Below are 13,955 nucleotides of genomic sequence, written 5' to 3' on the forward strand. Positions count from 1 at the left end.
ATACAATTCCCTTTATCTATATCATAGGGAGTTTTGAGTAAATACTTTTTGAAATCAAACACGTTTTTATTGAACATGAATCCTGCCTATAAACAGCAATTAGCATTTTTGTATGACAGTGGGAGACTCATACTGATAATGGTGCAGTTAAACTGGTCTTTCCATCTTCCAGGAGCTGGAGTAAGACTCGTCTAATAGTAAACGGTAGTTGAGGATGGGTCATGCAGACTTTTATGCACAGTTTAAGGTACACTGTAGTCCTGTGGAAAGTCTGGGTATTTGCTGTTTCATTGTATTTTTGGACCACAGTTGCAAGGTTTTCACTAATGGCACCAATTTGTTTTTTTTCACATTATAACTGTACTAAAATACATACAGTACATAAATACTGCAGCCTGTTCACCGTTTACCTCATTTCACAGAGAAATATCACAATATCAGTCTTTTTTTTTTTTTTTTTTAGTTTTTAAAAGTTCACATTTTTGTTTTGTCACTGTAGTTGATAAAGACGGAAAGTGTGCTTCCGCTTAAGAGCCTTCCATATTGGCCATTAACAGTCAGACGCACAGCAGGAAGCCATCCTACCCGCTAAACCGCCTGCCGCTGTCAGGTTTGAGGCAAGCTGCGGATACTGCTGTGTTCCCTGGCACAGAATTAAAGGCGGGGCCTCGGAAGTCAGAGGCAGAGGTGGAGGAGGGCTGTCTTAAACGGCGCTTTGGTCGGTAAACGGCCCCCGGATCTTTGGCTGGCCGCTTCCACGGCACCGGCTGCACTTTTCCCAGGATGCCTCAGCGCAGCGTATGTGAAGGGCTCAACGTCATGCGCCTCCGGCAGAACGAGGCCTCCGCGGCAGGAGCGGCGTGCCGGAACGACATGCTCCGCCGCAGCGCCTGCCCCAGGCTGATGGACGGCAGCCGGGCCCGCCACCTGGGGCCCTCTGGCTCTGACCTGCTCTCCTTGGCCGGGGGCAAGTTCTCCGGTGGCTTTTGAGCCACGGGGAAGCTAGATGGAATGAAATCTGGCACCGTCTTCAAGCCAGGGCTGTAGGTTTGGAAGACCGGGGGCACCGGGCAAGGGGGTGGACTGCTGTGGATGAACCTGCACCATGCGGCTTTGATGCCCAGGGTCCTGAAGTGAGTCTTGGCGTTGGCAGGGATGGGCTGCTGTTGGGGTCGGCCCTGAAGTGAGATCCCATTGGTCGGGGGATACGTTTCCTGCCGCCTGATTGGCCGAGGTGGGTCGAGCTGCACAGGATAGCTGTTCAGGTGTTCCAGAGCAGTCGACAAAACTGTTCGGTGGACCGTGAAGACACAAAGACAAGATGTCTTATATGCAGAAGACATAGCTGCAATACTGAACATTACATAAATGATCCGATAATGTATGTCATGTTCCATTTCTCGCTTTTAAACTAACTCTCCACTTAAAGATTTATAAAGATTTTTCTTAGACATTACAAATGGCCCAACTTTACAGTCTATAATGAATATAGGCATGAATATAGTTCTCCTATTTGTTCCTCCTGGGTGGCCATGCACCCTTTTTCCCCAGAGTTGGAGATCTAGATACAGGTACTCTATAACTATATCTAGATCTACAACAATTAATGTGGTAGATGGACGCATCGCTTTTACACTTCATGCTTCCCTCAGAACCCCATCTTTTTCCATCCAAAATGGCCGCCCTTTCTTCCTCACCTGCTCTCTGGTTCCCGCAACTGGCTGAGCACCTTCTCAAAGGCGTCTGTCCATTTCCGCAGTTTTCTTCCCCACTTTGCCTTTTCGTCTCCTTTCCTGTTAGCTGCTTCTCCTGGAAATCCAAAGGCAGTCCCGTTAGGCCTTGTCGCCATGGGGACGGACGCAGCACCCCGCAGACCCCCTGCTCACCCCTCAGACCCCCTGCTCACCCCGCAGACCCCCTGCTCACCCCTCGTACCCCCTTCTCACCCCGCAGACGACCTGCTCACCTCGCGTGGCCCCTGTACCCTCCTGCGTTTCCGTTCCAGCAGGTAGTAGACGGCCAGCGTGTGGCAGGGCCTGTTTTTGAGTACGGCGCTCAGGACCTCCTCGTGCTGGAAGCCCATCTTCACAGTCATGTGCTCAAGCACATGGTGGTCAATCTCCATAGGCGGTCTGACAGAAAAGCATTTACTGTGCATTGGAATGTAGATGTTACCCTCACTACTCAGCTGTCACAATTACTCATAAGCTGAACAACTTTTAGTAAATTACTTATATGAGTTACACTTATGTTACAATTTACCTGTTTGTAGAGATGCAAGTTTACTTAAATTGCTCAGTGGTACTCAAGCTTCTGCTTATGATGAAGTCTAGCCTCCAAATGATTCAGCCAATCACTCACTTTTTCGAGCATGCTGGTGCTTTATTGTAAAGCACTGATACTTTACAACCTTACTGAAAGGCTGTTAGTAATTTTCTGTGTATGCATGCAGAGAATGCCAGGAATTGCGGTACCTGTTCAGGTAGAGGGATCTGGCCCTCGGGTTGGCCGGCAAAAGCCACGGATCAGCCATTACTTGACGAATGCTAGGCCTTCTGGCTGGGTCAGGTTCCAGAAGGTTCCTAAGCAAGCCAGCGGCACCTCAGGGGAGAAAGAGACATGGGAGCACTTTCATTATGCATCTGGAGAGGAGAACCACAATACTACTGCAACACTTCCACGTTGCCATAACTCGCATGCTGCTATCTGTTATGTTGTAGGAAATAAACACTCTGGCATAGTTTTATCACACAACCAGAACAGTGTCATAAATCAGCAATGCAGCTTGTAAGACCTGTTTAAGCTCACAGGAACATTTTTTGACCTAATGAAAAGATGAAGCTTAATAAGGCAGTATGTCGTAACTGCTGTCAATCAGAATGAATGTACCTTCTGGGTGCAGTTCATTAATTTCATAATGTGACTATGCCTTTTTCAGCCTGACAAAAGTCAGTTTAAGAGTTAAGTCATTTCTATATTGCCTGTGGCGTGCTATAAATCATGATACACTGATTTTAGAAGGAAAAAAAACAGCTCAGCATTTAAATAACCCAATTGGATTGGGGGCCCTTGTGAGGTTATTTTGGCAACTGATTAATCCTTTTTTGCACTATATTCCTGAAAATGAAGAATTATATATATATATAATCTCAGAAACATTCATACTTAGGAATCCTGCTTTGAATGAAGCCACAAGTTGAGATTTAAACGAACAATAATTATGAAATTCAATTTTAAAAGCTTCTGCCACAAGCAGAACACAGTATGAAATTATTTTTATTGGAACCACATATTTTCTTACTTCCGTGGTCACAGGAAAATTCAGACACAGACACACAGGCTCGTGACGTTGAAAGGGCAAATACCTAACCTCTGTGCGGCATTTACATTTATATTCTTGGCAGTTACTGTATTCCAGAGTGACATAGATAATACTTCACATGCATACAGAACATACTTCTTTAGGCCTGGAACACACCAAGCCAATTTTTGCCACTAGCAAGCTGAAGATCAATGAGAGTCAATGAGAGAGACTGATTGCCTGTCAGATGGGTGTGTGGAATGGCTGGACATGGTCACCACAGGCGCCACATTGGCCGATTGAGCATGCTGAATTGCCATTGGAGCTAGTTGGCAAAACAGCTCTCTGATTGGGCAACATGTCAACAATCACCTCTGTTTGTGCTGGTGTGTTCCAGCACACATTTTTACAATTAAAGAGATCCCACAGGAGCGAATGGCAGCCGCCTGAAGCCGACCGTTCATTGGTCGAGGACGGTGCCAGTCTTTTGCTGTCGCCTTGCTGTGCACTCAGCTTTCGGCAGTTGGACAGCATCTGTGTTAGGATCTAGTTCAGAACTCTCACCCAGGAAGCCACGTCTTGTTAGCTATGGAGACAAAAAGGCTGGGAAAGACCCCAGGATGACCCCTGCCCCCTGGGGACGCGACAAAGACCCCTGAGACCATACGGGGCAGAAGGGCAGGGCACAACCACATGATGACCAGATGTCACCCCCGGGGGCATCACAGGACACGCAGATACAGTGTCATGCCTTGTTGTGTGATATCATAAAACAGTCCATTTCTTTAAACGTTATTAATTTCAGGGCGTGACAGTCTGTGTTGCAACTCCGGGTGGGGGTGGGGGGGGGGTTTAATCCCACCTCTACTGTGTATCTGGAATTTGCTTGGTCTCCCCGTGAGAGGCGGGTTTCCTCTGGGTGCTCAGATTTCCCCCCGCAGTCCAAAACCATGTAATTAGTGTGTGCATGAATATCCCCTGCAACGGCCTGGCATATTGCCCAGGGGTTCCCCCCCCGTGCTTCTTGGGGTGGGCGCCAGAATGAAACCCTATACTGCAGACGGGTGAGTAGTCCTCAATGAAAAGGTCTCTGGGTAAGTAAGATTTGCTGGCATTCACTAATGTAAAAAAAAAACATTGGAACACAAATTTCCAAAGTACACAGATGAACTCAATATTCTGTGGGAAACTGTGGAAGGAATTAAACAAAAGTCAACTGGTGTGTCTTAGAAAAAATCACAAAAAGTTTTCCTAGTCAGTCCAGTGTGATCTCTAATGGGAATCCATTGTCTGACACTGGTTCTCAACCTTTTTTTCACCGCAACCCAATTTTTACTATGCCAGCATAGGCCTAGATTAACTCCATGATCAAGCTCAGAGTGCACTCTGCAATTTACGTCAATCAATGCCTATCTCCCAAATTTGTTTGGATGTGCCAGTGAATTTTAAATTAAGCATCTGCGGTTTGGCTTTTTGGACCGGTTCGATGTTCACTATTTTTGTGCTAAACATTTGTAGACCCAAGACCCATTTATACTGGTTAATTCTAGCATTGTGGCTGGGAAATCTGATCGTGGATCAGCATAGGAGCTTGCGGGTTTTAAAATGCTTACATTTTACAACTCTGCCTTGCTATCCTTTCAGAACTTGCCGCGACCCAAATGCCATGGGTTGGGAATTACTGGTCTGTAACAAAGGGGAGTAGAGGTCTTAAAGGGTGACCCCCGGCCCGGCGCCTACCTGGCGACAGCTTCTGTGGCAGCGGGTTCATCTGTCTCTGCACCATCTTCTGCCAGAGCTGACGGAGGTTAAATGGCTCCATGGTGAAGGGCAGGGCCCCGGTGAGCAGGGTGTACATGATAACCCCTCTGGACACAGAAAGCAGGCCGGCTTACAGGCAGACGAAGGCACATTCCTCTCCGTTTAACTCAAGGCGACACTTAAGCAAGACAGCTTCCGAGGAAATTCATTCCTCTGCATGTTCATCACACTCCCTCCTGTGCTATTACAGCATCATACCTTTTATCGTGATTTTCCTGGTTAGTTCTTTGTTCCCGAAATAAATACGTACATAATGTGCGGGTGCATTAATCTGAAAGGAGGCGCTGAACTCACATGGACCAGACGTCCACTTTGGGCCCGTACTTCTTCTGGGAGATGAGCTCCGGGGCGCAGTAGGCGGGGCTGCCGCACTGTGTGCTCAGCAGGTCACCGGTGCCGCGCCTCCTGGCGCAGGAGCTCAAACCGAAATCTGAACGAGACCAGATCCAAGAGCTAATCTGAGTGGGGTCCTTTGGAGGTCACGGTGTCACGTTACTAATCAGGTGTTAATATGCATTCAAACACACAAGCATGAACACACAGTGCAAATCAGGCCACTCACTCCATGCTCCGTCATTACTGATATTTAATAGTTAGATGTCATTTAATCTGTTACTTACATTTAATGGGTTAAATTTGATAAAGCACTGCTAAGCGGACAGATGCAGGTATTGTACGTCTACTGTAATTCTTGGGGACCCCAGTTTTTACTCCATCCCAGCTCCCAACAGACCTATACTAGGTATTGGGTCTTTTTCACTGTTGGGTGCTGGGAGGGAACACAAATGTGGACTGGCTGGGGGTCCCTGGGGACTGGGCTGATGGTAAAGAATCGTGGAAGAAGGGTCTCAGGACTGGAGGGGGTGCAAAGTCACCTGTTAAGACTGGGATCTGTTTTGACTCAGGTACCTAAGTATGTTTCCAGGCCTTTATACTGAAACTCCCACATTAGGCCCAAAACCCAATGAAGCACCTGTGTTCTGCCCTGCACCCCCCCCCCCCATTAAACCAGTCTCCACTTCTCCACACAAGTACAGTCCCTTTGCCCCTCCCATCCCCGGGTCACATGACCATCCAGAACAAACCTTACTCAATGTTTTCTTTGCTCCCCACCATATTCCATGATTTCACCTCTCCCTTCATTGCTAACAGGTGGCCATGGCGACCTGAATGATCCCCTTGAAATGCCCCCCCCCCCCCCCCTCTTTATTTCACACCCATAGATATCTTCCGATATAACCTGTAATTCTACCAATGTTAATTTTTTTCCATTACTATATATTTCATTAAAATGCTAGAACTCGGTGTTCAATCCACACTAACCCACATTTTCTTCACTTGGCTGAAATACTAATTTAACTTTAATCCATTACTAAACTCCCACTTCAGTTCATTAGGTGCAGCAGTAATGAACAGTGCTATAAACATGCTATTTACAGTAATTTACTGAAATTATTTAATCTCAAAGTTACCTGTGACTTTAATGTTGCTGTTTTCATCCAAAAGGAGATTCTCCACCTTGAGGTCCCTGTAAGACAACAACAGTATGTCAAAGTAATGGCAGAGTGTGTTGTGTCCTTTATTCAGCCAAAATCAGCAGAGACCATTCAATTCAAACTCACAGGGAGGCTCTGCTTCTTGCTTGACAAAGGCATTCAGCAACCAAATTACGTTTGCTGGCTCATTAGTGTATAGTGTACCTCATTCTCTTTAATATGTTTATACTACATCTGGCTCAGTGAGAATGTCATTTAATAAACATTTTCTCTAGTCCCATAGATTGTCAGTGAAAAGGCTTTTAATTTGTTACATCCAAAAATATTAGTGAATTGGCCAAGAAAATGTCTTCAATAAAAAATACAAGGCTGGGCTGAAAATATGAAACATCTCTGTATGCTTTAGTACAAACTATTTAGTACAAACTATTTAGTACAAACTGTTAAACAGCTTCTTATTCATCCTGCTCTCCCTGCCATCTCTGAATTGTGCCTTAATGTATCGGTCTACCATCCCTCAGAGTTTAGGTGCAGCCCTAATTTAACACACCGGATACAGATAGTCTTGTCAATAGTATCGAAAGTATCAATTCTATTGTGCATACAACAGGTTCGATACTCATTTTTCATGGTATCGATTCTACAGCCGGCACTCGCTCTCATAAGCTACCAGTGTGCGTGCCTAGGCCTGAGTGCAGTCTCACACACGGTGTGTTACTAAGATAACTAGTTCAGAAGCGGCAGAGCTACCCGCACTGTTTAAATCATTAAAAAGTACAGCAAGAGTGACGTCTGGAAATACTGTGGCTTTGTGCCAAATGTAGAAGGTAACCCACAGGACATAGGCAGGCCTGCATGAAAGCTATGCCATCGTACAATACTGACAAACACCACAAATTTAGCTGAACATTTAAAGGACTGACATGCGATACAATTCAAACAGTTTCAAGAGATAGGTGTCTTATTTCTGAATTAATGAAATATTAATTGTTATATGAGCCTGCTGCAGTTGAAGTGGAGATTTCATGTGCATTTTTTTTCCGTGGGTTTAAGACATTTTTCATAGTTAGAAAAACATTTCCACATTAAGACAATGGTCTGAAATAATTTTTACTTCTTGGGTTGTGTTCAGGTCCCACACAATCTCATGAGGTTGTGTTGAATAGTGTTGATCATTCTCATACAAACTTTGAGACAGAAGATAAATAAGGCATGTAAAAGTCTGTTACATACTGATCACATGTTAATTCATAATTAATGAATTGTGACGCATGTTTTATTTCATGCAGTTGCTATATTTGTTACTATATCTTTCTGGACTACTGAAGGAACAAGTCATGAATAACACATATTTGTTCATCGTTAATGAATCATGATGCATCTTTTATCCCAAGCAGTTACTAATCTTAATTCTGTAAACCTTTGTGAACTACTGAAGGAACTACTGAAGGAATTTATGAAGGAAAAATTGAAATACTGACCTCATGTTTGTTCATCATTAACGAATCATTACACATCTTTTATCTCTAGTAGCTATTATATTTTTTTATGATTTGTACTTCAGCACTGAGTCACTACTAAGTATTTGTGCCCCTTTAAGTGAAGTGTTACCCATGATCAGAGGACTCAACCAAGATCATGGATATGGTTATCCAGCTGTTTCGGTTCTTCGAAGTCATGAGAGAGTTGGATTAGAAAACATGGATTAAATCATCTGATATAACTGCGTGCTCCCATGGACACTGACTAGGCTACGTATATCGAGACTCAAGAGCATGATCCGCAAGTCTGTGAGTGGCTGTCTAAAATGGTGACTGCCAGGCTGCAATTCTTCTCCCCCAACAGAGCAAGAGCTTCTGCTGGAGGGAGATGAGGAATTTAAAACACATTTAGGCCACACAACAAAAGCGGCCAAAACAAAAGAGGGGTTGACAAAAACTAGCTGACACATTAAATGCGTAAGTGTCCTTTTTTATTGTTCACTATTGCAACCTTTGCATTTTCACTGCATATATGAATTAGTCTGGCCTTCATATTCATAGCAAATACCAGCACACCAAGGACCTGGGAACAGATTAAAGTAAAATACAAAACTATTCTCACATGTAACCTGAATATGAATAGTATTCACTACAGGTCAATTATTTTTTTCTATTTTAAAGCAAATGGGAAGAAGAGTGAACAAACTGGGGAGTTGCAGACTTCAACCCAGCTGAGGAGATGGCTACCCAGCAAAATGCCCATTGGCCCATTTTAAGGGGCATAGAAGGGCATAGTGTTTTCTCAGAGCCGCTGGCAGGATGCCACAGTGGTTTGGCGCATAATGTACAGAGACACACTGCCCATGTATATTTTTCCGTCTCAAATGAAGCGGTAACTCTCAAAAAGCAATTTGCCTGGATACGTTAAATGATCTTGACAATTGCACAATAATTCTTTGCTAAAAGCTATATGTATAAATGTAAAGTCAATGGTGTGTTTTTTTTCTGCACTTTCATCTGATTTAAATAACTACATGGGCTATATCTCACATCCTAATATTGCTAAGGCTGTTAAAATCCTCCATTTGTCCAACTTCTATTTCATCCATAGAATGTTTTGTTGATGAACTTTAGTGCGTGTCTTATACGGTATTATTTCATCATTTTTCTTGTTTATGTGCCTCTGGTATTAAATTGTTTGTATTTGTACTACAATATTATGCAATGAAGTTTTAGTCAGAAATTTCTCTTATTATTATGAACACACCGATTGCGATCAGTTGCTCTCGTAATAACGGCACAGCTACGGTTGAACTCCTCTGTTTAAATTTGTGATCTAATCTTGTTTACATTGAATAAACCTGCTCTGAGAGGTTTGAGCTTATGGATTGGTTGCTGTGACAACCAATCTAACAAGAAAACCTGGATCGTGTCAAATTGTCAACAATTAATTCCGGATAACTCGGTATTCCACCTACGATGAACACCCCCTTGAACTAATTGGTGACTTTGTTGAGGATAAAAAAAAAACAAGGGAAAGAATGCTGTTGTTGTTCAGTCAGCTGTGTACATATCAGCTTATCAGTAAAATGATTATTTGAGAGGACTATGGTGAGGATACCAGCATGAGGAGTTAAGGTACCAGAATGAGGGTATTAGTCCACAAGTTATATGGAACCAGTGGGGAGATTACTAACTGGTTAGGGACAGGGTCTTAGTGGATCACTTACCTGTGAACCACCCCTGAGCTGTGCAGATGCTCCACAGCCATGACCAGCTGCCGAATGTACTTCTGAACCTCTGCTTCTTCCAGGCGTTCCCTCTCTAAGAGTCTCTCCAGAAGGTTTCCTCCCATGCACAGCTCCATCACCAGGTAGCAGCTGGCCTCCGTCTCCAGGATGTCCAGCAGCTGGATGATGTTGGGGTGAAGGACCATCTGCTGGATGAGGCCCTCCCGGTGCAAGTTCTTCAACAGGTATGAGTCCTTCTTTGCCTTCGCTTTGTCAATTACCTTTATAGCCACCTGAGGGAGACAGAGAGATAGTGAGAGAGAGAGAGAGAGAGAATTTAGCTGTAAAAATCAGGCTTTTTAAATCAAAATAAAAAAATCATACAAACACACAAATCATAAAATTATAATTGTTTACTCAACAGGCAACATGACACCAAGCATACTGCCATGCCTGCTTCTCATAAGCTCCATACAAGAAGATGCACTCTTATTGAAGTAAATCAGGCCGAGTACCTTACCTGAATACTGCGGTCCTAAACGTTATAATAAAGATTACAAGGTACTACAACCTTTGCCTTCTATTAGCTAAACAGTGTAAAGGAGGGGTTGTGGCTCCTCACCCCTCGATATCCAAAACTGTTACCAGTCCTTCACGATTGACCCGCAAAACTTTTTCTTTCATTTCTCCATTTCTTTCTTTGTCCGCATAATAGATTTTGCGCGCATGTTAAAATAGCTAGTATAATTAATATTCATATTTACTCTTTCGGTTCAAAAACACAACTTAACATACTTTAATATAGGCTTACATATTACAAAAAATAATATAATATAATGCGCACTTTATATAGTAACGATGTTACACATAGGGTAAACTAACACTACTTTTGCAGGAGTTTATTCGTCAGTTTATTCAGTCTTTTCCGAAGAATTCCCCTTATATACAGTCAAATAAAACCCATTCTTAGCTCACTATCAAAACAAAAAAACATTAAGATAAATTTTAAAATGTAAGTGATCAAATATATACAACATGTTTTTGCAAATTGAAAGTGTAATGATTATACTCCTCTGTGCAGAAACCGTATGCAAGATTATTATTTCTTCTATGTTATTCCAGTTTAAAAAAACACGTTTACCTTTTCTCCCGTCACAGCGTGCAGACCCTCCCTTACTTTGGCGAAGGAGCCTTCTCCGAGTTTTCTTCCAATAAAGTAATTCCCAACCATTTTCGTATGGTACATCTTGCGTTGGCTATCCGGGCAGGCATTGATATTCGCCGGGACAGTGTTTTCTGGGCCAAAACAAACTGGACTTCTCGGTCCAAAATATCGGGTACCGTCCATCACCGTCCTGATAGGCATCCCCCGTCTGCCTGCTGTGACTTGCAGCAGAAAGTTAAGGCTGCGTGGTTCAGCTCCCGGACTGAACAGTGCTATCAGCAAAATGCGGTACAGTGCACTCTTACTACGAACTCAAAGTACTTATTCTTCAGCGGTTTCTGCAATACAGTACTTTTAAACCTTCAACTCAGTGTTTTAATAATGTCCAGTCAACGACTTACGTAAAACAGTAGAATAATATTTCCAGAAATCTGATGAAGACGACTGTTGGTCGAAGACGCTCTGTCCGTATGGCTTGTATATTTCACTGAACCTTTACGGTAATTTAATCCTATCACCTGCAGCGAGAAATGATTCTGTTCTCACCGCCCATTCAAAGCACTGCCCCCACCCTCTCCGCCCTCTTTTAACCGCAGAAGAAAAGAATAATAAAATCAAGCCCAAGTAATGTTTTTATTTTTTTATCATTTACTTCATTCATATTTAACAAAATCACGTTATTCAGATTAACACGTCTTTTTGAAAAGAATGCACCTATCTTAAGTTTTTTTCTGTATATCTGATTTTTTTTCTTTCTAGGCTTATATGATTGATAGGCAACCGAAATGTGTTTTTTTTTCTAAAACGACTATATATATCAACTACTTAATATATTTGAATGAAAATGACAACGTCCCGTCATTGTGAAATATTCTGTTACTGTACTTTCTGTTGGATCATACCTCCACCTGCTGGCCATCTTTGAGAATGGCGCACGCACTTTCCGAGTCCCTGAGATAGTCCTAGTCAGAAAAACAATAACTGTTGTAGTCATTAAGGATACGACAAATACTGAGCGCGTTTTTATCAAATTGTTAAAAGTCTGCCTTTGCCATTTTGTTTTAATTGTAAATTATTAACAAATTATGCTAATTATAGATTGTAGACTTTTATCCCAGGATAGGCAAGGTGAGAGAACCCAACCAGTCATTCACTACAGGCTACGCCAAACTGAGCTACACATCAAAAATAGTAAGTACGTTAACAATAAATTAATATGACACATTGATATGATTTTTACAGTATAATTAAATTTTATTGAACTTAATACTTCTCATCTGACCAGTAGAGGGTGCAACAGCACCCTGTAATATTTCGTATGACGTTATTAATATACTGTATAGTTGCATTGGGATGCACACAAAACGAGGTGAACTAGTTAATCTTACGAAAGGTTGATGCGAGATTATTTCTAATTTTCATAAATATATGGTTATTAATATCTTCCAGCTAAGATTTAATATGCTTCTTTTCGAAGCTGACAAAACACCAATATGTATCACCCACCTTACACCAAGAACAGGTATAGCATTACTTACGGAAAATGTGATAGCCTAACTATGTGTTAGCCAAGCTAAAATCGTGAACAGTCGGGCAGTGCATGGCTTTCAAACTCAGCAATGAGCCACATGAAATAGAGACTGACCTCAGATGACACTGGTCAGGTAGGTTTCACTAAGGGGTTCTGAGTACTGCTTACCGCTTGGGCAACGGTTTTTAATATGCGTATTGCATAACACCTCACAAAAATATGCTGCTAAAATAGCGCTTGTGAATAACTTGATTGTGTATTTTTACAGGATACACACCTCTGGAAAACGCCACAAAAAGAATACTGTAAATACATAATGTACTGCATAGAAAACTGTCATTGTGTCAAACTGTCATCGTTTTTTACTGAAGCGTTGAATTCGACTTGCTTTGTGGCTACATCGGGCATATCTTGAAAAGGACTTGAAAAACCTGCCCCTGGCCAGCATATTATAACCTTTTGCTGTGGTTCGTTCTTTCACCAGCTTATAGGTTAATGTAGGTTAAATTTTAATTTCAGGTGTCTTTGCGAATGCGTTTCCAATCCCGTTTATTTCATACAGCATACAGCATTTTATATTACATACTATCCACATATTCAAGCCATATAGGGAATGCCAGTTATGATCATCAAATGGGGTAATTGTCACAAATCTATCTGTCTGTCACTAAATTCTACCACAAAAATGTGCATCCTCTTGACCTGTGGGCCGCCAGTTTGGTACTGGAAGTTTAAGTTACAGCAGTAAAAGTTGCATAGATTTAGTGTTTTTAACCCCTAAAGCAAAATATCTTTTTTGCCATAAATCTTGATTGCATTATGATAGCTCCTAAATTGGGCTCCTTTCAGATTAAGTGAGGCGATTGCAATCTTTTGTGTTTCTTTGTTGATATAAGGTGTGTCACCACGTGACATTATTTACGGTTACAGCGAGGGAATATAATAAAAGCGTAATAGCAGATCTAGGGTGTCATCCCCGCTCGCGTGTTTAGCGTATTCCATCCGCGGGGATTCGTTTGTGCAATGACCCTTCAAAAACTTTAAATAATAATTGTGCCTGTCGGCTGCAGTTCACCTTGGAGTTTCAATGTCCGCTGGAGCTTTTAGCGGTAATTTCAAGGTCTGACTGTGTAACACGGTGCGTTAGCCTGCCGCTCACATTACATGACGTCTGTTGTAGTCGTGTAAACAAAAATGGAGATTGTTGGCACGCTTATCTTCTGTTTCTAAGCCAGTGGGAGCTGAAAGAACAAACTCACAGGAACAAGAGGTTGAAATGAGGTTTACCCACAGGCTTTCTGGGTTCAGTCTTTTTTAGTTAGGAGAAAGCTTAAATTAGAGCCACTGCTACTTCAGATCTGGAGGAGTCAGCTGAGGTGATTGGAGCCTCCTATTAGGATGCTGCCTGGTCGGCTTCCAAGGAAGTTATT

At 42.5% G+C, this 13,955-nt stretch overlaps 1 protein-coding gene across 1 annotated transcript; it reads right to left on the reverse strand.

Moving 5' to 3' along the window:
* Positions 1-45: 45 nt before the first annotated feature.
* Positions 46-11,498, reverse strand: LOC111851339 (hormonally up-regulated neu tumor-associated kinase homolog A-like). Its single transcript, XM_023826167.2, has 9 exons — positions 10,971-11,498; positions 9,830-10,122; positions 6,595-6,650; positions 5,417-5,552; positions 5,042-5,169; positions 2,475-2,601; positions 1,967-2,132; positions 1,698-1,809; positions 46-1,288 (listed from the first exon to the last, which is right to left on the reverse strand). Exons 1-9 carry the CDS (start codon positions 11,193-11,195, stop codon positions 789-791), a joined length of 1,743 nt encoding a protein of 580 aa, XP_023681935.2. The 5' UTR covers positions 11,196-11,498; the 3' UTR covers positions 46-788.
* Positions 11,499-13,955: the final 2,457 nt, after the last annotated feature.

Source organism: Paramormyrops kingsleyae, chromosome 17 (genome assembly GCF_048594095.1).
Source record: "Paramormyrops kingsleyae isolate MSU_618 chromosome 17, PKINGS_0.4, whole genome shotgun sequence".
Lineage (NCBI taxonomy): Eukaryota > Metazoa > Chordata > Actinopteri > Osteoglossiformes > Mormyridae > Paramormyrops > Paramormyrops kingsleyae.